At 47.6% G+C, this 23,984-nt stretch overlaps 1 protein-coding gene across 1 annotated transcript in view; it reads left to right on the top strand.

The window, feature by feature from the left end:
• The window catches only part of LOC135911855 (atlastin-2-like), a 63,284-nt gene that overhangs the window by 25,953 nt on the left and 13,347 nt on the right, over positions 1-23,984 (top strand). Inside the window, exons 3-9 of the mRNA XM_065444188.2 lie at positions 25-349; positions 407-619; positions 690-905; positions 7,829-7,993; positions 8,048-8,104; positions 8,160-8,231; positions 8,291-8,425. Of these exons, the coding sequence (XP_065300260.1) occupies positions 47-349; positions 407-619; positions 690-905; positions 7,829-7,993; positions 8,048-8,104; positions 8,160-8,231; positions 8,291-8,425 (1,161 nt within the window). The 5' untranslated portion in view covers positions 25-46. The remainder of the gene's footprint in view (positions 1-24; positions 350-406; positions 620-689; positions 906-7,828; positions 7,994-8,047; positions 8,105-8,159; positions 8,232-8,290; positions 8,426-23,984) is intronic.

Here is a 23,984-nt window from a genome sequence, read left to right on the forward strand (position 1 = left end):
TTTTCAAACACTTGCTGAATGCAGGTGACGCTTCCCGACTACCACGATGAGTGCTAAACAAGTGCAACTTTTACAAGTCGAAGACAACAACTTTCAGCTCAACGTAGACGAGTTGGAAACCATTCTCTTGGCTGACAACGTGAAAGATCTGCCAGTCGTCGTCGTTTCGGTCGCAGGTGCGTACCGTCAGGGCAAATCCTTTTTGCTCAACTTCTTCTTGCAATACCTGAGGAACAATGGTCGACCCAACTGGCTAAGGGACATGACAATCCCGTTTGAGGGCTTTGAGTGGAAACCTGGCTGTCACCGTCATACCACGGGCATCTTGCTCTGGAAGGAAGTATTTCTGGTAAGGCACCTATATAGTGCTCAAAGTGGCTGCATATACATTGAATTATTTTTTCAGATGACCAAATCCAATGGTGAAAAGGTGGCGGTTTTGTTAATGGACACTCAAGGGACCTTTGATTGCGAGTCAACGGTAAAAGAAAACACTACAATTTTTTCCCTGAGCATGTTAACGAGCTCCGTTCAGGTTTACAACCTAATGAACAACATCAAGGAGGATGATCTACAGCACCTGCAGTTCTTTGCTGAGTACAGCAGGCTGGCGCAAAAGGTATTTATTTGTCGAACCCTAATTAGCGCGGCCATGAAGCCTAAAAAATGAGAACACTTCCCGTATGCAGGAGTCAGGAAAGACCTTTCAAAAGCTTCTATTTCTGGTGCGAGACTGGCGGGCTGAACAAGACTACGAGTACGGTGCTAAAGGTGGACGCGAGCTACTGAAAAAACGCCTGGCGATTAAGGAGGGGCAGGCAGAGGAGCTGAAGGAGCTGCGACAGAGAATCAAGTCTTGCTTTTCGGAGATTGGGTGCTTCCTTATGCCTCCCCCTGGAGATAAGGTACACATTTCCTCCGCTTTCGGTTACGCCTTAATTTTTCTTGCATTTAACTTGTGGCTTCCCTTTGTCATAAATAGGAGTTCATATTTTCTCGGTCAAAGCTAATTACAGCCTTTGAAGGGAATACTACTTCAAGGGCTCATGTCTTTACGGATAAAACACTGCGGATAACGGTTCTTCTGCACGCTCCAGCACAGACTCCTTGGAAAATCTTAAAAGATATCAAGTTAGAACTCAGTGACAACTGACAACTATGAATCCAACCGAAACGAATTTAGTGATAAAGGTGCGAACGAGTTAACATGGACGATGTTCTGGATAAGTAAAACGTGTATGGAATATTTGCTGCTCTCGAACAATTTCCAGCAACTGCTCGAAAGCGTTAAATGCGGGTAAAATTTATAAATGGTCACATATAAACGGGGCACCATTTTACAATTTATGAATAAATTACGGCCAATCAAATTCCTATTAAAGCTGTTCGAGAGAAACAGCTTCACCGGAAATTGGGTTGTGATACAGGAACGCCACAAATGTCGGGAGCGCTTTTTTTTACAAAGCCTTATAGCAACGGTGGGGATCAGAATGCGCGCTTGCCACAAATGGGATTATTGTAATATCGAACAAATTACGGCAGAACTCGTGTCATAATCACTTTACACGGTAGTGTGATTACCTTACTATATATCGACACATACTACTTAAGAGTTCAGGAGAATATAACACGAGTGGTCCTGTTGAAACATCCGTTGCTTCAGCTATGTACTTCATACTCCGGTATCTTCACACTCACTTACCAAAGTCACCCGTCGGCATGGCGTCGCGACGATGACTGTATGACGCCGTTGCAGTTAGGACAGCGCAATGACAAAGAAAGAATGACATCACTGGAACGAAAAAGTCGATGCGTGGCAATGGTACGACGAGCATGAGATAATGATTCTTAAATGATTACAATGGTATAAAGAGGACAGCGTGGCAACGACAGGAGGAAAACGGGAGGGAGATGGTGACGATGCATGACGACGCTATGAGGGACAAACAAATGACGACGCTGGAATGATGACGTGGCACGGCCACGATGATGTGACGACAACGGCATCACAAGAGGTGCACGGTATCAAATCTCTAACGACGATGCAATGACGGCGATTGCATGACATCCGCGGTTTAATCACAGTTGCATGTCAAGAACATGATCGCAACAGAATCCCGAAGAAAGAATGACATCCTGCAGTGATGACGGTGGTAAAACGAAATCTTGAGACGACGGCAAGACAAAAATGGTATGACGACAACTGATTAGCCATTGTCAGTTATTGAATTTAAAATGACGATCATGATAGAACTGTGACAGCATAACGACGATGGTAAGAGAACGAATGCATGACAACAATGACATGAAAACGGTATGGCGGAAATTCAATCTGGGCGAGTGTATGAGGCAAATGGTATGACGATTATTTTATGAAAGCCTTTACGACGACTACGGTGTGATCATGATGCCATGACGAGTAGGAGTAGGGTATTTTGGTTCATTGTAGTTCATCTTCTTTTGGCTGATGAAAGCGTTCAGCCAAGGTGTGTGTCGGAGTGCATTGATGTGTGCGCCAGGACTAAAACTAGAGGCGATAAAGGCCACCGGTTGGATCAAACTGTGGACTAGGTAGAGAACAATGGGTTAAGGGTTGCTGTTTCGGATAAAGAAGGTACTTTTGTTGTGTCACCTAAAGGGATTTAACAGAAAAAGGCAAGTTTGACTATTGGTAAGAACTTTAAAGAAGTGAAAGATATTGTAGCCAAAGTGAAGAAAAAGGCAGTAGCGCTTCTTGATGCTTTAAGCCTACAAAGCCTTCACAAGCGTGTTCTGAAAACGAAACAGGACAGTTAGAGGTACCCTTCTGCGTGAAGACCCACAAACCGGAGATGCGATTCCGGGTTATCGTAACTGAAAGGAACATTTGGCAAAGCGAAATTTCCACATTTTTACAACTCCACTTTGCCTCGCTGAAACTGGCCCATCCTCTGGTTATCCCGAATTCTCAGAACGTTGTCGAATACCTCTCGTCAAATAATCCAGGAAGGTGTACCGCTATTAAAGCAGACGTAGAGGATCATTTCAATTGTTTGCCTTACGACCAATTAATGTGTAGTGTCAAGGCATGCATTACGGAAAAGAGTGATGAAATGCGGTTTGTCCAAAAATGTAGTGTTACTGTTGAAATCTTCATTGGACTTTTGTCATGTTACCCGAGGTCTACAATGATTGGATGGAATGTCTCACTTTTTATGTAAAAGGCTGGTATATGCATCGGATCTAGAGTGGCTCCAATCTTGAGTAGCATTTTTTGGCGCAGGTGGACGTGGCATTAAGCCGGCGCCTTTCTGCGATAGCCATCAATACATTCAGATGAGTTGTTGACTTTTTTGTTGTAATTGAGAGGGTCGACTCTACCAGCAAGTTGGACGAAATAATGGGTATTTTAGTGAGCTTGGTCAGGGTTTGAGGTTCATCTCGCAGCAAGCAAAAGAGGCTGAACTACAACACCTTCACCTTAGACTTCGTTTTCTAGACGATCATGTCTGTTGGGAACACTTCCCCCGTTCAGCCAAGCCCCGGTTGAACATCATCTTAGGTTATTCTACAGTAGCAAAATATGCCATTTGCATCTCCGTAGTTCGCGCCGTCCTGGAAAAAACATGTAGGCATGCAATGAGTGATTCCATTGCATGACAGGTAGTCAGGCTGGAGGAAGCTGAGTACCCGGATAGCTTGTTAACGGCCAGCTCTCAGAAATCGATTAAATGGTTAAAAAAACCGACGATGAAGGTAGCCGAAGGAAATAGCAGGAAGAAGAACGTGGTAGTTGTACCCTATGCAAATCGCTTATCTCATGGCCTAAAGAAAGTTGCAGGTCGTTATGGGGCGAAGGTTGTGTTTTCAGTTTCTTGAAAATTGAGTGCTATTTTTCCGGCGGTCGAAAGGCGAGATAGTGGAGCAGGACGTAGTCCTAGCGTAATGTGCAAATAGAAACCTGTTAATAAGTATGTAGGCTGCATTACCAATGTGGTATACCCTTTCTTGCTCAAGAGTGGGCAAGTGTACACAGGGCAAATTGGCCAGTCATAAATGAAAGTCTTAGAGAGCATGAACTGTCCTTGCACAAGAATGATTATGCGCATGCCTCGGCCCATTGCCAGCAATGGCAGTGTAAGCCTCTGCTCAAGGTGAAAGCAATATTGTTTAAGCATACTTATTCGTCCACCAGATAAGCCGTTGAAGCAGCCCACATTGAGCGAAAGGGCACGTGGTGGTATTGCCAGCCTCCGATCGCGCTTTATCCGCAGGAATTACCGTACCTGGATAGCTTGATACATTAAAAGATGTCCTGTATACACGTGGCCCAGTTGTGCTTTTCTCGATTGAACGTGTGATCGCTTGTGTCGCTTATACACCTGATGCGTGTTTCAGTAAACGTAGTTGTGAGTCCGCGCTCTTTTTGCGTCCTTTCACTTCGCCGTCGTCTTGTTCGCGTTGTTCCCAGTATGAATGTACACCAACTCGCCCGACTTTCCACTCTAATACAGTAAATTTACCCTTCGCCTGGGCCAGTAGAATGCGGAACACATAACCGCAAGCCCAGCGTGACATTGTCGGTGCACCGGCTGAACAATGACCCACAAAGGTTTATCATGGGGGGTATGCTGTAAGAACCACCTAGTGAACTGTCCATTTCGGCCACCGCTGATTGGATGCAGAAGAACTTCACTTTGGCCTAGTTGGTATTTACTGCATATCATATTGACCGCAAATAAGACGGGAACAGAGGGACAGCCCGTGCTGTTTATGTGTTTTCTCCCTCTGTCCCCGTCTTATTTGCGGTCAATATGATATGCTGATTGGATGCAGCTTTATGAGCGAGGAGGAGAGGATCGGCTCTATCCAATCAGTAGCGGCCGAAATGGACAGCGCACTAGCTGAACTGGGAGGGAGGGGGGTGTATTCTTACAGAATACACCCCCCACCACCAGGGCTGTTACCATCTGCACTCTCGGCACGCCGCAGGATTTATGTCATTGAAGAATCTGACCCGTTCAAACCTTCGTCTCGTTTCCGCTGCCGACTAGCTGGGTTTCGTGTCACGTGAACATTGCAACGGTATTAGTCAATCCTGCATGTCCCATGCTACTATCATGAATTCGGACCTAACAACGGCTACTTGATAGCATCTAAGTAGTCAGAAGGAGACCACCAACAGCGTATGTTCTTTTCTCGAGGAAGACAATGTGTTTTCTTCAACACTGAATGAACCACTCACATTTGGACCTAAAGCAACTTTTGAATTTTGGAGCTCCCTTCTGGGAACTAACGTACAACACCGTACTGCTGTAGAAGCATCACAGGCACTACTTATGTTGCAGTTCAACGTGATTAAAACGCCTACTCGGAATTATGTCGCATCAGCCTCAGTAGAGTTTTCTGAGAAACTTGTCGTACAGCTTTCGCTAACAGAAAAGTCTGCTTCTATAAAAGCACGCATTGCACCAGCTACCGACGAATGGGCACGTCAACTTGTGAAACAAATCAAAGCAAACACCCATGACACTAGTACGTAACCAACGCTCAGAGCAACGCCAGAAAAATAGACATCGTCCTTTCCATCAACAACTTCAGCGAACATGACGATGACTTCGACAAAGACGATGACGAAGGGCGTCGCCGAAAGCGCACTTGCTGCAACAAGAAATACAGGAACACACACGTCAACTAAAATCAAGGCAAATTTAAGAACACCGTCTTGCCTAGAAAAAAATCTTACCAAGAATCTCTGCCTCTTCCTTCAATATTCTGCCAATAAAGACTGCGCTTATTGCAACCACGTATTCCACGCCACCTATTAAGACTGCTCTAAGCTCGAGTACAATAATGACGCAAAGCACATCAAAGAAAAGGACACGAGTAACTACCCTGGCAAAGCAGGCCTACAGAGGCAATACCTTATGTAGTGAGTCAATGGAACATTCAGCCGGAATGCACCATGTCTCTAAAAGACGCGACGAACAAGGAAACGTCACCAGCACGATGCAGCTCATTTGATGCCTCACCAACCAACACGCAGGCATGTCCGAAAGCGGCGTCATACGACTGATACGAGTCCCCGTCATTTCTCAAATAAAGTGCATGGTAGCGTTCCACAAGTGGATGGTTGCGGAAAGAAACAACCTCAGCGGCCTCGTACACAAGGCGTGTAAATGTGCGGTGGAACTTGTGCCCGGGGTCAGCACCATGAAGCTCTTAGAACTAGGCTTACACAATACGCTCGAGGAACCCGCAGAGGCACAACAAGTGTCCCAACTCGAGCGCCTATCTAAGACCCACCTGGGCAGACACGTGCTTGGAAAGGTTGGCATAACATACCACAGGCAGAGCGGCATCAAAGTAAAAATTGCAAGAACCATACGCGAGCAACTATACGTACCCCCATTGCCTCGCAACATGCACCCCCAACACCGCACGGGGAGACGTAAAACCAGGCCACAACACATGAACCAAAGTTACTCCGACTACAAGGAGGCGGCCTTCACAGACGCAGCCCATTATCGAGACAGGAAGCGTTTCGTGGCGGCAGTTACTAGCCACCGAGGCAAACACCTCACGAGCATCACCGTGAACACGTCACATGCCGAAGCAACCCGTCGCATGCCGAAGCACTCGCCCCGACACAAACCAAAGCTACATACGTGGTGTGCGATTCGGAAACGGCAATTCGCAATTTTGCAAATGGGCGCATCTCGCAAGAGGCGTATGACATACTCGAGCGACATCCCATACCCCAGCAAGAGGCCCACTTCGATAACCGAAGGCGTTTGCCATGGATCCCAGCGCACACTGGATTGAGCACCCCCAAAGATGCGGCTGACCGCGTTGCTCGAGGCCTCACTCACCGAACATCATCGGAGCAAGAGCCCCCGCTGGGCACTGCAACCGTCCGGGCGTGGGGGGATTGTATGACCAGGTCTCACGACATCATGACACACTACCAGTTACAAAGACGCGAATATCCATTTTCTCACGCTAGGTTAAACAGGACGCAAGCAGTACATTTCATACAATTACAAACGGATTCTTACAGAAACCCGACTCATGCACGCCAGGTACCCAGACATGTACACTACAAACAGATGCAGATCGTGTGGTGAGGTTGGGCACTTAATCACAGGTTATCGGAGGGTCCAGCGAGGCGAGAAAGACACTTCGAGACAACATCTCGGAACCGCGTTCGCGGCGGATGTCGAGACCCACTAAAAAAGACGCCGGACTCCAATTTCATTCATTTCAAAATAACGTTTACGATCTCTCTGGCGATAATTTTGTCTAAGCCACTACCTCCTGATCCCATCTTATCGTAGATGTATGTATTATTATGGGCAGGCCCGGGAAGGCCACGGTTTCTTAGTGCGCTGCTGACTTTGTCTTGTTATTGGCTGCAGTATTTTCAGTGTAAAACAGTTTGTCATTCACACCATCACCCAATGTTCTTGCCCATGTCCTGCAAGACTCTACCCTATGGATACGCGTGGCTTGTGGAGTGGAGGAAAATGCTTCGCATTAGGATTTGCGAACGCAACAATTGTATTCACACCAACACTCTGAATCGTTGTCGTTGGTGAAATATATCTCCAAATTACTTACTAGAGTATTAGTGTTTCCTTTTTAGCACTGTTTCCTTGGTGGAATGTAGGTAAATGTGTTGAGAGTAATAGAAGTAGCACCTGATACACATCAGTTATGCTTGATATGAGGTTTGACAATGTATTTTGTTTTTCAACCGCTTTGTGTAATATGTTGTATGTCGCCCATGATACGTAATAATAACCAGTCTCACGAGTCAAAACTCTTATCGTGACGTATGTTAATATAGGTGGCGAGCGGTAAATCATTCGAGGGCCGCCTTGACGACATTAGTGAAGACTTCCGGGCAAAACTGGAAGAACTGATACCTTCCATACTGGCATCTAAAAACCTACTGGTGAAGGAGATCGATGGAAGAAAAATATCTTGCCAGGAGCTGCTGACCTTATTCAGGGTAAGTAAGCCGTTCATTCTACACATGTATATTAATTTGAAATTGCTATTGCAGGCTTATGCTGACGTGTTCCAAGGAAACGAATTGCCCAAAGCTGAGTCGGTGCTGCAGGTAAGTTGGAATATTTTTCTTTCAGAAATTGGTTTAAGCGTACATCATGTTTCAGGCGACTGTGGTAGCAACCAACGTTACTGCCGTGGACAAGGCTAGAAGATTTTATATGGATCAAATGAAATACGTGAGTGACAAAGAAAGGCATTGAACATTCTTGTTGAACGCAATGACTCTTCATTGCAGAGGCCTCAAAGAAACCTGAGGAGATTGGTTAATTTTCATAAGTGCCTGATGGCAGCGACAAAGAAACGATTCAAAGATCATCCACGGATGGGCGGCGACAAAGTATCAACCACCTACTTCGAAGACCTGACAGAGGTAATGTTTTAGAACTTTCTCTTGGAACATACATTGCCTTACAGTTTGTGACGAGAGATTAAGAGAGTGTCTTGGCCACCACAGGAAGTGTAGCGCACCACTTATTCCCTAAGCAGGGATTAATAACTGTAAGTTAACCACGAGGGCAAAAATGACAAAAATACTGCTAATAATTGGTAATAACACTAGTATTATTACATTTATTAATGCCTTCGTCCCCCATAAGGTCTACCGAAAATCGCTGCGCCAGGTTCGCCGATGGTTTACCATGTTTTGTATGGCATTCTTCGTGAGCAGGTCAGAATGTGTGTTTGCATAACAAAAGAGACGTGTGCGTGAATATAGACAGGGAAGCACGGAGATACCTTATGGGAGAAATAGTACCATCGGGCTGCCTTGTCTATAGCAAAAGGACGAAGAAAAACGCACACGATCAGGGCTAAGCTTTAACGCATGGGAACTTTTCACACACAATTACCTATTTCTTCTAATCTCGTAATTTCAGGGATGGAGTAACCAGCCAACAGGATGCAGTTGTGTTCATGATCATCAGCCTAGTTACACCCACTGCAGGGCGAAGGCCCCTCCCATACTTCTCCAACTACCCCGGTCATGTACTAATTGTGGCCATGTTGTCCCTGCAAACGTCTTAATGTCATCCGCCCACCTAACTTTCTGCCGCCCCCTGCTACGCTTCCATTCCCTTGGAATCCAGTCCGTAACCCTTAGTGACCATCGGTTATCTTCCCTCCTCATAACATGTCCGGCCCATGCCCATTTCCTTTTCTTGATTTCAACTAAGATGTCGTTTACCCGCGCTTGATGCCTCACCCAATCTGCTCTTTTCTTATCGCTTAACGTTACACCCATCATTCTTCTTTGCATAGCTCATTGCGTCGTCCTCAATTTCAGCAGAACCCTTTTCGTAAGCCTCCAGGTTTCTGCCGCATATGTCAGTACTGGTAATACACAGCTGTTATACACTTTCCTTTTGTGGGATAGTGGCAACCTGCTGTTCATGACTTGAGAATGCCTGCCAAACGCACCCCAACCCATTCTTATTCTTCTGGCTATTTCAGCCTCATGATCCGAATCCGTGGTCACTACCTGCCCTAAGTAGATGTATTCCCTTACCACTTCCAGTGCTTCGCTACCTATCGTAAACTGCTGTTCTCTTCCGAGACTGTTAAACAATACTTTAGTTTTTTGCAGATTAATTTTCAGACCCATCCTTCTACTTTGCCTCTCCAAGTCAGTGAGCATGCATTGCAATCGGTCTCCTGAGTTACTAAACAAGGCAATATCATCAGCGAATCGCAAGTTGCTAAGGTATTCTCCATCAACTTTTATGCCCAATCCTTCTCACTCCAGGACTCTGAATACCTCCTGTAAACATGCTGTGAATAGCATTGGAGATATCGTATCTCCCTGTCTGACGCCTTTCTTTATAGGGATTTTGTTGCTTTCTTTGTGGAGGACTACGGTGGCTGTGGAGCCGCTATAGATATCTTCCAGTATTTTTACATATGGCTCATCTACACCCTGATTCCGTAATGCCTCCATGACTGCTGAGGTTTCGACTGAATCAAACGCTTTCTCGTAATCAATGAAAGCTATATATAAGGGTTGGTTATATTCTGCACATTTGTCTATCGCTTGATTGATAGTGTGAATATGGTCTATTGTTGAGTAGCCTTTACGGAATCCTGCCTGGTCCTTTGGTTGACAGAAGTCTAAGGTGTTCCTGATTCTATTTGCGATTACATTAGTAAATATTTTGTAGGCAACGGACAGTAAGCTGATCGGTCTATAATTTTTCAAGTCATTGGAGTCCCCTTTCTTATGGATTAGGATTATGTTAGCGTTCTTCCAAGATTCCGGTACACTCGAGGTTATGAGGCATTGCGTATACAGGGTGGCCAGTTTCTCTAGAACAATCTCACCACCATCCTTCAACAAATCTGCTGTTACCTGATCCTCCCCAGCTGCCTTCCCCCTTTGCATAGCTCCTAAGGCTTTCTTTACTTCTTCTGGTGTTACCTGTGGGATTTCTAATTCCTCTAGGCTATTCTCTCTTCCACTATCGTCGTGGGTGCCACTGGTACTGTATAAATCTCTGTGGAGCTCCTCAGCCACTTGAACTATCTCATCCATATTAGTAACGATATTGCCGGCATTGTCTCTTAACGAACACATCTGATTCTTGCCTATTCCTAGTTTCTTCTTCACTGTTTATAGGCTTCCTCCATTCCTGAGAGCCTGTTCAATTCTATCCATATTATAGTTCCTGATGTCCGCTGTCTTACGCTTGTTGATTAACTTAGAAAGTTCTGCCAGTTCTATTCTAGCTGCAGGGTTAGAAGCTTTCATACATTGGCATTTCTTGATCAGATCTTTCGTCTCCTGCGATAGCTTACTGGTTTCCTGTCTAACGGCGTTACCACCGACTTCTATTGCGCACTCCTTAATGATGCTCATAAGATTGTCGTTCATTGCTTCAACAATAAGGTCCTCTTCCTGAGTTAAAGCTGAATACCTGTTCTGTAGCTTGATCCGGTATTCCTCAAGTTTCCCTCTTACCGCTAACTCATTGATTGGCTTCTTGTGCACCAATTTCTTCCGTTCCCTCCTCAAGTCTAGGCTAATTCGATTTCTTACCATCCTATGGTCACTGCAGCGTACCTTGCCGAGCACGTCTACATCTTGTATGATGCCAGGGTTCGCGCAGAGTATGAAGTCGATTTCATTTCTAGTCTCACCATTCGGGCTCCTCACCGTCCACTTTCGTCTAACCCGCTTGCGGAAAAAGGTATTCATTATCCGCATATTATTCTGTTCTGCAAACTCTACTAATAATTCTCCTCTGCCATTCCTAGAGCCTATGCCATATTCCCCCCCTGACTTGTCTCCAGCCTGCTTCTTGCCTACCCTGGCATTGAAGTCGCCCGTCAGTATAGTGTATTTTGTTTTCACGTTACCCATTGCCGATTCTACGTCTTCATAAAAGCTTTCGACTTCCTGGTCATCATGACTGTATGTAGGGGCATAGACTTGTACCACTTTGAATTTGTACCTCTTATTAAGTTTCACAACAAGACCTGCCACCCTCTCGTTAATGCTATAGAATTCCTGTATGTTACCAGCTATTTCCTTATTAATCAGGAATCTGACGCCTTGTTCTCGTCTTTCCGCTAAGCCCCGGTAACACAGTGCATGCCCGCTTTTTAGCACTGTATATGCTTCTTTTGTCCTCCTAACCTCACTGAGCCCTATTATATCCCATTTACTACCCTCTAATTCCTCCAATAACACTGCTAGACTCGCCTCACTAGATAGCGTTCTAATGTTAAACGTTGCCAGGTTCAGATTCCAATGGCGGCCTGTCCGGAGCCAGGTATTCTTAGCACCCTCTGCAGCTTCACAGATCTGACCGCCGCCGTGGTCAGTTGCTTCGCGGCTGCTGGGGACTGAGGGCCTGGGTTTCATTGTTGTATTCATATAGGAGATTGTGGCCATATACTGCACCAGGGTAGCCAATCCTGCTCTGGTGAGAGAGTGCGTTACCGGTTCTGGTCACCGGGATCAGGCCGCACTCCAGGCCTGTTTGTGCAATTTTCTCAACACACGGTTTTTTTGTATTTTCCGGAGGAGAAATGTGCGGCACCGGGATTTGAATCACGGTCCTCTTGCACTGGAGACGGATACTCTACCGTCCCCGCAGGAGTTATATTAAAAATTAAATTATGGGATTTTACGTGACAAAACCACTTTCTGATTATGCACGCCGTAGTGGAGGACTCCGAAAATTTCGACCACCTGGGGTTCTTTAACGTGCACCTAATTCCAAGTACACGGGTGTTTTCGCATTTCGGCCCCATCGAAATGCGGCCGCCGTGGCCGGGGTCCGATCCCGCGACCTCGTGCTCAGCAGTCTAACACCATAACCACTGAGCAACCACGGCGGGTCCCACAGTAGTTGTACGCCTCATTTAACCTACAGTGGTGCCCTATTTGATCAGTCAAGGTGGACCAATCTGAGCTCGGTTATACCGCATCGATGGCACTCGGCTAGAGAACCTGGTATTTATGACCTGCACATGTGTGGCCACACATAATTGAGGATATATAATTTTTTTAGGAGGGTTTCCGTACAGTGATGAAATGAAGAAAAGACATTAAAAAGAAAGAAAAAAAGAAAGAAAGAAGAAAGAAAAGGAGAAAAAAAGGAACATAACCTGTGATTTGAACTCGTGACCCTTCAATGTTGCCCGGAAAGGTAGCTCAGTCGGTTGGTTCGTTAAAGGGAAGCTGAAGCGGTTTTCAATTTCCATGAATTGCTGGGATTGGGAAGAACAGACCTAATAATTTACGGTTCCGAAATTTTTTTCTTCGTTTTGTTAATATAAGGGGTGGAAATCGCTTTCTAAATCACCCCCGCGGACACGCCCCCATCGCTTCCCGGAGCGCCGGGTGAGGAGGTTACCAGAGGAGAGAACCTGCGAGAGTGACGTCACTGGCGGGGACCGCGCTGCCGGACCGGCGTGCTGGCATGCGCTGGCATGCCTCTTTCCGTCCTGCGCTTTACTGAACGACGCTACGAGTGATTTGCCGCCGCCGCCGCTCACGTTTGTTTTGCGATTTTCGTAAACTGTTCTTTCCTTCTGTGCTGCGTGAGTGCCTGCAGCCAAGGGCGCCCAACATGCCCTCGTTCTGTGCAGCAATCGGCTGCACTAACACACGCGGGCGAGACGATGTGGTGTTTCACAGGTTCCCGAAGCACAAGAAGCTTGCAGCGCAGTGCGGTGAGGAGAGATAAGTTCGTGCCGACGAAATCAACTGTGCTGTGCTCGGACCATTTCCGCGATAGTCGGATAGCCTTACGACAAATGCGGAAACGCGTTGTTGCTAGCGTTGCTATACTCCGTTTCATACATCAGGTGCAACGCTGTGGAGGCTTGAGATACTTCTTGCAGTGGCTGCGTTCGCACTTAGAAAAAGTTCGGTGTTTTTTGACCCGATTTTTGAGAAAAATTTTCATATATAAGCTCAGTTCTGAATGAAAAAAAAAGAATTTACCCATAGAAACAATCCGTGTACTTATACGGCTGCTAACACGTTCTTTTAAATCAATTTTCTTTTCGGCATTCTTTAATTGCAGCCCGTCGCGGCAGCTTCACGTGCATGCTCGCGCGAGCAAATGCCGCTGGCACGCTGCGAACCATAGACGGAAACGCGCGCGGTTATAAATTTTGGTAACCGGACTTCGTGCGTAGCTTCCACAGCGTTGCACCTGAGGTATAAATTGGAGTATAGGCTTGCCTAGTGACATTCGACGTGCGGTTGCAGTTATCATGTTTACCACACGGCGGTGCTAAAACTGCCTAATATCTTTATGTCAACACTAGCATGGAGCGCGCATACCGATTCTTGATCGAGCCACAATCGCAATGTCGTCGATCCATATTCTGAATATTGCACATATAATCCCCCTGACCATCTCGATCTGGATGTGTATGATAAGCAACTTCCATGACTGTACCTCGCAGCACTGCATGTGCGCGCTTTGAAACGCGGCACTTATGTTCGCGATCGTGCATCAACGCTCAGAAAACCACGGGACTTCAGACAAGCAGCGGCAAGGTGCTTGACATCGCGGAATTGTACCCGTGTTTACAATATAATGAGAAGTTAGTGCTTCGGCATTCTTCCAGCACCAAGTTCCCAGTGACACTTCAGCGCATTTTTTCTCCCGTCATTGGAACGTGCAGCTACATGAAAAAAAAAGCATACGTAACAGCTAAGATTTCCAGCGCGCGAGAAGGTGTACACATCGCTCTCGCTTTTGGCACACTCAACATCGTCGTTGCCGCCGTTGCCGCCATCGTTTTCCGTATCGGCTGTCGGTTCGAACATGTACGGCGAAAATACAAGCTGTCCGAGACAGCGAGAACGTTCCATAATGCTTACAACTCAGCTATACAGCCAGAACAGAACAGCGTGCTACGCTCTCAAACGGCGGCGCCGACCGGCGACTGCCGCCACTGACGTCACAGCGGCTCCGACCAATCACGGGCAACAGCGGCGTTCGCGCGATACCCTGAGGCGCTGGTGCGCGTTTTCATAAAAAAACAGCCGCTTGCGCTTGTTTCCGCCCTTTTTGAACGAGATATTCGTGTTCAGGGGACTCAAAACTGTAGAATGCCGCAGAGAACTCATTTTTTTCGAAAAGTGTTTCAGCTTCCCTTTAAGCCACCGGTTACTTTCAAGCGCCATAGCTCCTGCTCCGAGCCTCATACTTATGTGGAAAGGGACTGATGATGTTGGAAGGCATAATTTCTTGGAAAAATGGCCGCCAGAGGAGCAGCGTGAACTCGAGCGGCTTTAGAGACTAGGAAACGACAAGCTGCCTTAAAATATTTAGACTTGAGGGAAAGCTTCGTTAACAAACTATAACACGGCAATCAGCACTCGAATACGACGAGAGAAATTATTGAGACGTGGAAAATTCCCTTGAAATAAATCTGGTTTGCGAGACAAATGCTTGTATGTATTGAACCTCTTAAAAGATGAGGGGGGAAATATGCGCTCACCGAGAGGGCATCGTCAGCACGAGACCACCACCAGGCACCTTACAGAGATGTGGAAAGCTTCGCGACCGGAACGAAGCCTCCCCTCTCCGCCGGCCAAGAATGGAAAACGCGCTTTCTGATCGCTCAAGGTTGCGTGGGCATAGTAGAGCTCTAGCGTCTAGGTAAAGCTTAAACAGGTGCGAGGGCGGCACGCATAGCGTGGGAAGCTAGCCGCCAGAATAGCTATCTCAAGTATTGCTGCTGGCGACGGCAAAATACCTTCGTGTAATTATAATAACCCTAATATGACTTCTTTCAAAGAAAAAAAAGAAAAAAAAGGAAACGGCTCAAAAGGCTATACTACGAGAGCTATGACTGATACATTTCTATATATATGTATTCATCTCATCTATGGGATCGCATACGTGCGCTGTTGCTTTGTCTCTGCGTGTAGTAGTTAAGAGAGCTAGTTTAAGGGCGGAGAAGACGGAAGGAGAGGAAAGCAATCTTGCAGCGCCGTGGTTTTAAAGCGCAACCGTGGTAGGGAAACGGAAGGCGATATAAGCATGCGTGTCCATGATACGCACACGACAAGCTGCCTTAAAATATCTAGACTTGAGGGAAAGCTTCGTTAACAAACTATAACACGGCAATCAGCACTCGAATGCAACGAGAGAAATTATTGAGACGTGGAAAATTCCCTTGAAATAAATCTGGTTTGCGAGACAAATGTTTGTATGCATTGAACCTCTTAAAAGATGAGGGGGGAAAGATGCGCTCACCGAGAGGGCATCGTCCGCACGAGTCCACCACCGGGCACCTTAGAGAGATGTGCAAAGCTTCGCGGCCGGAACGAAGCCTCCCCTCTCCGCCGGCCAAGAGTGGAAAACGCGCTTTCTGATCGCTCAAGGTTGCGTGGGCATAGTATAGCTCTAGCGTCTAGGTAAAGCTTAAACAGGTGCGAGGGCGGCACGCATAGCGTGGGAAGTTGTGTTACGTCGAATCAAAAGAAAGATTTACACATTCTTGTTCCTCATTGTGTTACACGCGAACTCCCAACGACCTAACTGTGAACAAGTACGGCACTTTGAAGGCAAATTTTACAGCGGACTTCAGATTGATTTGGGGGCTCTGGGATCTGGATATCTTTTAACCACTTTTAGAAAGTAATGGTTGGTTAGGCTCACATGTAGATGTCGTATGAGCATGACAATGGAATCAAATTATATCTCGTTATACCGAGAATGTGAAGCAATAGTCAGCAACAATAACATAATTATATAAGTCACAGTTTCGGCGGAAAGACAAGGCATCGATTGCGATAGCAAATTAGTGCACGCAACCATCGGAACTATAGCATAGTATTTTCATCGGTGGTATACATTTGGAAACATTCGCTTGCTAACTAAAATAACAAGCATTGTATCTGCGCGCACATCACACATGAACACATCATCCTCGATGGCCGAGGACATTCGCTTTCAGAACCCTGGCTTGAGGAAACGTGGCAGCAGCAGCGAGCGAAGTGACCTTCGCACTGTCTATCGCTTCAACGAAAAGTGAGCGCTGAGATCACAGTACGCCCAAAGCTACGAGCCGTCGAAGGATCTAGACTCGGCCCCCAAAGCAGATTAATCCCATGATTCGTCTGAACGACCGCACGCGACCGCAAGCAGCCGGAGTAGAAGGGCGCCCCCTCCGCTACCCCGGTGTCTCGCTAGGTTTGTTGCCTCTCACACGAGGAAGAAGGCACGTTTCCTCTACTTTCATTCCTTTCGCGCGTGCGAAATTGAGCTACGATCGTTGAGTCCCCTCGCCCAATTTTACTCGAACATATAGAGCAGGGGGTGGGGCGACGGTGTAATGGCCATTGCACTTTATACGCCACCTCATGGTGAGGCGGACGTAAGAAATGCGCTTGGAGTGTCCACATGAGTGCAATTGCAATAAAAGGAGTGTACCTCGCCTAAAACAGAGCAGGATGTGAGTCTCTATGTCACTTTCGTCCTCAGCAGTGCCATCACTAAGTGACATCCCGCTTAGCTGCCAAGCATTCCGCGAGATGGCGTCGGGTGCCTGAGTATGCAACTGAATTGGGTTTCAGGAAAGCAGCGGAAAAATAAACATTTTTGCAATAGGGATTAGTAAGAGGCTATTGGAGGATTTGTGGAAGAAAAGTAGGGAAACAACAACAAGATGTTGAGACGTACAAAAGCACAGTTCGCAATAGGGTATCAGAAAATTTGGTTATGGGAGTTCATGGTGCTTTTTTTATTGTTTAACCTAGGTAGACATCAGGCAGTACAATAGCAAGAGCTTGGTGGCGCAACCCACCGCCCCGTTCCAGAGGGGACGCTCATAACATCCATCCATAAATCCATCCATCCATCCATCGATCCATCCATCTATGCATTGAGTGCCCATCTTCTATGAAACAGATGTATACTAAAATGGTAGATCGAAAAATATGTATAGCATACCTGATTAAATCAAGCAGGCTTAGTGACTATTTGTCAGTGCCCAGTTTCAACGAGCATGCGAAATTCGTATAATGATGATCATCATCATCGACAGTGTGCTGCATGCACACTGCCACACACGGCGTACGGGAGAGCGTGCGCATCGGATTAAGCCCCTTGAGTAAAACCAAAGGTAGCCACTTACTTTTATTTTGCGGCCGCCGCTGCTCGACAAGCGAGGAGGACTGCGTCTCCCTGGTGGTTGGTGGTTGGTTTACCACCGTCACATTGCATATTTTGCGCCCTTTTCTCAATTTTTTATTCTTTTCTGCATCTTGGAACACTCGCCACCATGACAGTTGGCCGTCGAATTTCCGCGGCGATGCATTGGCAATGTATTTCGCATGTTTAGGTTGTTTCATGGCTTACCGTGTCATCAAATAACTCTGTTTTGTTTTGTTTTATGTAAGAGATTGATTTTAAGAGAACTGGAGGTTCAAACGTGTAGGAACGGAGCTTTTATCTTTGTCGATGGAGTACGGAGCTCAGGCATGGGTAAGCATATCCACCGATGCTATTCTCGGTGCTTGTTCAGATTTTGTTTCCGGATTTCGCTATCGTCAAGAGTTGTATGAAGCTGTGGAGTGCGTAGGCTGGGTTCTGTTATATATGGTGCTAGAAACATAACGCGCGTTATTGTTGTAGCACAAAGGGCGCCAAACGTTGTCAGTTCTTGCTTTTTTTAGGTGCTGTAAATATATTTTGCGATGAGAATGTGTTCATTACTCAGTGAAAATGATTTTGGCTATTGTGAATAGGCTGTCTCTACTTGGCCATTTCGGCAGAATAAAGTGGTTCACGAGTTTGTTGGCTTATATTAACATAGAAATGCGCAAAGAGAAGGGGGAATGTGCTCATTCATGGAAACCACATCTATGTGTAAATTTCATCCTTGCATACGATTTGTTTACAAATGTAGTGCAGGTTCCACTGTGATGTTTGCGCTTGAGGGCCAACGGCACCAGTTTGCCATGAAAGCATAGGACCAGCTTTGCTGCATTACGGAGATGCCGGCGTCGTGACGAAACGACGAGAACAACTGAGATGCTCCGCGTTGATCGCGCACGTTTGTACATGAGGCTCGCGTTATTCAGGCGAATAGGTTACGCGCCTTGCGTTCAGTCAACTTGGTACTAAGATGATTAAATTACCAAGCTGCAACAGCTGGATACACGTAAGTCGATTGGGTACACGCAAGAACACACGTACCCACTTCGAACATGGCAAACACAACCGAGCTCTTGAATCGGCTGCTACATAGGGCTGCCCACACGCAAACGCGTCGCCTTTCTTATGTGCCGGCGCAATCTTTATCGCTGCCCTTTCACACCCGGGCAAGCGTCTTTAAAAAGCGAAATAATGAGTCTCATCAACGCAATAAAAACAACTCACGAAGGGGCTTGACCTGTGCAACACGCGACAGCGTTTCTGCCTGCAGGTACACTAGACGTGGACGACATAACAGTCAAATAAAGTTGTGGCAGGTACATGAACATCGTGTACTTCACGTGTGCGTTATTGGCGAAACAAGCAGCTCTGATTTTTGCGCTACAACTTGACACTAAAAAAGTTCGTCCACGGTAATATTTTCATAAGTATTGCAAGTTGAAGTATGTAGCCAACCAGAAGCGGTAGAACATGTGGTCAATTAGTGTGCTGAAACAGCACTAAAACAATTTGGTTCTGTCGGTTTCAAAGCGTTCCATCATCTTTGCTAGCACACCACACAATAAACCAGCCTTAAATGCGATGAAAATCTATGCGCACACACCGAGCAAGTTTTAATGTCTCACCTCGTGCTCAGGCATGTGTAAGCATGCACGGGAGCTTTTCTCGGTGCTCGTTCAGATTTGTGTTCCTGATTGCGCTATGGTGAACAGGTGTACGAAGCTATGGAATGCATTCTTTGTGTTGTGTCATATATTGTGCTAGAAACGTAAGACACGCCATTGCCGTAGTACTGATTGTGCATAGCGCTGTCAGCCTATACCAGCTATAGCTAGCGATGAAGTTAGAAGGGCCTTGCCAGACATTAAACGGGGAAAAGTGCCAGGAGAAGATGGAATAACAGTCGACTTAATCAAAGATGGAGGATACATAATGAGTGGAAAACTAGTGGCCCTTTATATCAACTGTCTATCGACAAAAAGTCCCAGAGAACTGGAAGAATGTTTACAACCACAAAAAAAGATACGTTAAGGAATTGAAAAATTATAGGCCCATTAGATTACTTCCAGTATTATATAATATATTCACCATGTACTGGACAAGAACGCGTGGTAGGCACTGATTCGAGAAAGACGACGACAACGTTTTGGTTGGAAGCCTTGTGTGTGTGTTGCCGAAGCTCTGTGTCCTCTCGCTACGTGCTCTGCTATCTGAGCGTCTAATCGATCGAACTATAACGCATCTTAACATTTGGTGGACGTGCGGGGCCCTTCCCAAGCCTGGAACTCCGCAGCCGGACGCTCCCTACCATTTCTGCTATGCCTCGGGACGCTGCGCAGCCCGATCCTCCCATGGCATCGCCTGTCGTCTGCTCCGGTGCTCTCCGCCAACGAGATCCTCCGGTCTTCAGCGGCGACGACGACCATGACGTGGAGGACTGGCTCTCGTCATACGATCGCGTGAGTGCGCATACTAAGTGGGATGACAAAGCCAAATTGACTAACGTCATCTTCTATCTTTCTGGAGTCGCGAATCTGTGGTTCCGGAATCATGAATCCAACCTTTCCACCAGTACAGCATTTACCCATTGTTTCAAAGAAGTCTTCGGTCGCCCTGCTGTGCGCAAGCTTCGCGCAGAACAACGCTTGCGTGGTCGCGCTCAGCAAAAGGGTGAAAACTTCACCAGCTACATTGAAGACGTAGTTAACCTTTGCCGGCGCATTAATTCCGCCATGCCCGACTCTGAAAAGATCAAGAATGTCATGAAGGGCATAGAGTATGACGCCTTTCAAATGCTCTTGGCGAAAATCCTCAAACGATCGACGAGGTCATTACACTGTGCCAGAGCTACGATGAGCTCCGCAAACAACGCCTTACCACGCGCCGAGCTGTCGCGCCTGACGACACGCTTTCGGCTTTAACTCGCAGTTCTAGTGCTGCTTCCGCCCACTCTTCGTCCCTCGACGAAATCAAGCCATTTGTTCGCGAAGAAGTCGCGCACCAACTGTCACTGCTGCCTGCTACCCAGTCGTCTGAGTCCTCTTTGTCCCCGGAACCGCGACGCGTCATCCATGAACAAGTCAGCGACGCACTACCTCTCGCTAATCAGCCACCTTCAGCGACAGTCCCGCTCACTTACGCTGCCGTCGTCGCCAGGCCAAGACCTCCGCCTGAAGTTGCGCATTACACGCCCACAAGCGGCTTCTACGCCTCGCCTTCTGCAGCTGCGAACTACGTGCCCAGAAGCGGCTTCTGCGCGCCTCCGCAGCCCCTACGCCCAGCTCCAAACTGCGCTCCGCTACCTAGACCCCCTCTTGATAATCCGTAGCGTACCCAAGGCAATCGGCCGATCTCCTTCGCGTGTGGCTTTGCTGGACACGTGGGACGGTTCTGCCGCCGGTGAGGTTGGTATCCTCCCGATACTGCGAAACTTCAGGGGAATGCTCCTGACTCTCAGTCGCGCTATTCAGCACCAGTTCCGCACTTCGCTCCTTCATCTCCTGTTCCCCAAATCTTCAACACTCGTCGGTGTCCATCTCCCCGTCGACGTTCCCTGTCCCGCATCGTTCGCCGCCCTACGGCTGTGGAGAAAAACTAAAAGGCGCAGTTCCGGAGGCAAGAACTGCGACCTCTTAGAATTGCTCAAGCCCTCGTTTATTCCCAACGAACGTCATTGAAGTTTTTGCCGAAGGTATCGCCGTTCACGCGCTTGTCGACACGGGTGCCACAGTGTCCGTCATTGCCGACCAGTTTCGCCGTACGCTCCGAAAAGTCGCCATGCCGTTTTCTGCCATTTCGCTACGCACAGCAAGCGCTGATCCTATTGAGCCCTTAGAAACATGTACCGTTCGTGTCGCCATACAAGACAGTTTATACCACATTGAATTTGTTGTTCTTCCCCGCTGCTCTCCCGCCATCATCCTAGGATGGGACTTCCTCTCATCTCATCACGCTATTATTGATTTTGCCCGTGCAGAACTTGCACTGACTCCATTCTGCGGCAGTCTTTCTGAAGATTTGCCTCCACCTTCTGCTCGAGTGTTCCTTGCCACCGCCACTGATATCCCTCCTTTCTCTTCTGCCCTTGTACCCGTTTCCTGTGCTGCTTTCTACGATTCCACAGTTCCTTTCACGCCATGTCAACTTGCTGCACGCCATCATCCCTTCTTGCTTCCCTTTGCCCTCCTTCCCTTTCGCCAGGGCTCCAGTGCACTTTACGTCTCGAATCCGTTTTCGTGTCCATCAAGCTTACATCATGGCGAGTGCCTCGGTTTCGCTGATGAATTCGACACGAGCTCTATCTACGATGTACCTGATGACTCGATTCCTCTTCACGTTGACGCCATGACTCTCCCTGTTTCTGCGCCTCCGCCTGCATGTGAGCGAGAGTTTGCTCCCTCTATTGACCCCAACCTCACTCCGAGTCAGCGCACGCAGATCGTCGACCTTCTTAACCGATTTCTATCTTCTTTCGACCTCCAGAAACAATGTTTAAGTCGTACCTCCACATTCGTTCATCACATCGACACCGGCAGCCACGCACCGCTACGCCAACGTCCATGCCATGTGTCCGCGACGGAGCGTCGTGTCATCGATGAGCACGTAGGAGACATGCTCCGCCGCGGCGTGATACAGCCATCACACAGTCTTTGGGCTTCTCCTGTAGTGCTGGTTAAAAAGAAAGGTGGGACAATTCGTTTTTGTGTGGACAATCGACGACTAAACAAGATAACGCGGAAAGATGCATATCCTCTTCCCCGTACCGACGACGCACAGGACTGCCTCCAAGGCGCTGAATTCTTTTCGTCCTTAGACTTACGATCCGGTTATTGGCAGGTCCCGATGGCTGATGCAGACCGACCGAAAACGGCATTTGTTACGCCTGACGGCTTATATGAATTTACCGTGATGCCCTTTGGCCTCTGTAATGCGCCTGCAACTTTTGAATGAATAATGGATAAGATACTCCGGGGCCTCAAATCGCAGACATGTCTTTGTTATCTCGGTGACATTGTCATCTTCTCCCCGGGCTTTTCTTCTCACCTGTTCCGACTCAAACGCGTGCTCACTTGCCTTGCCGATGCTGGACTCCAGCTCAGCTTGAAGAAGTGTCGCTTCGCCGCCCGGCAGCTAGTCATCCTTGGCCATGTTGTTTCGAAAGATGGTGTGCTCCCTGATCCAACCAAACTCCAAGCTGTTGGCGAATTTCCAAGACCAAAGACTACAAAAGAACTCCGCAGCTTCATCGGATTATGCTCCTATTTTCGTCGTTTTATCCGCAACTTCGCCACCACAATAGCGCCTTTGACGCAGCTTCTCGCGGGTAACCACGACCTCTTGGCTTGGCCGCCAGCTTGCGATGCCGCATTCACGACGCTGCGACGTCTTCTAACCTCACCTCCCATACTTCAACATTTTGACCCAAGCACACCGACAGAAATACACACGGATGCCTGTGGCGTCGGCATTGGCGCTGTTCTTGCACAACAAAAGACTGGTTTCGATGAATACGTTGTTGATACGTTGCTAGCCGCGCACTCACAAAAGCGGAAGCAAACTATCCCGTTACAGAAAAACAATGCATGGCTATCATTTAGGCGATGAATAAGTTCCGTCCTTACCTCTACGGTCGCCCGTTCGGCGTCATCACGGACCACCATGCACTCTGCTGGCTGTCGTCCTTGAAAGATCCTTCAGGTCGCCTCGCTCGATGGGCGCTTCGCCTCCAAGAGTATGACATTCGAGTGCTGTACCGCTCAGACCGTAAATACTCGGACGCGGATGCCTTGTCTCGCTCCCCAGTGTGAGGCCAGCCCAATTATCAGAAAGTACGAATATGCGAGTCCTCCCTCACCGCCACGGATGTGCTTTCGGAGCAGCAGAATGATCCATGGATTGTTGCTATGCTGGCTTTTCTGTCAGACCCATGAGCGCCTTCTACTGGACGTGCGTTGCGTCGCCAAGCACACCACTTCGCTGTTCGTGACGGGCTCCTATACCACCGTAACTACCTCTCGGACGGCCGCAAATGGTTACTTGTGGTTCCTCGGCCTCTACGTTCGGATATATGTGCAGCATTTCACGATGAACCGCAATGCGCACATGCAGGAGTGCTAACAACGTATGCTCACCTGCGAATTCGTTATTACTGGCGCGGGATGTACCGATTCGTCCGCCAATATGTCCGCTCCTGCCTCGCATGCCAACGCCGCAAGAATACCCCTCATGCCTTAGCTACTCCACTGCAACCCTTGCCTTGCCCAGGACGGGCCTTTGACCGTGTCGGAGTTGATCTTTATGGGC

This window comes from Dermacentor albipictus, chromosome 10, assembly GCF_038994185.2.
Source record: "Dermacentor albipictus isolate Rhodes 1998 colony chromosome 10, USDA_Dalb.pri_finalv2, whole genome shotgun sequence".
In the NCBI taxonomy this organism is placed as follows: Eukaryota; Metazoa; Arthropoda; class Arachnida; order Ixodida; family Ixodidae; genus Dermacentor; species Dermacentor albipictus.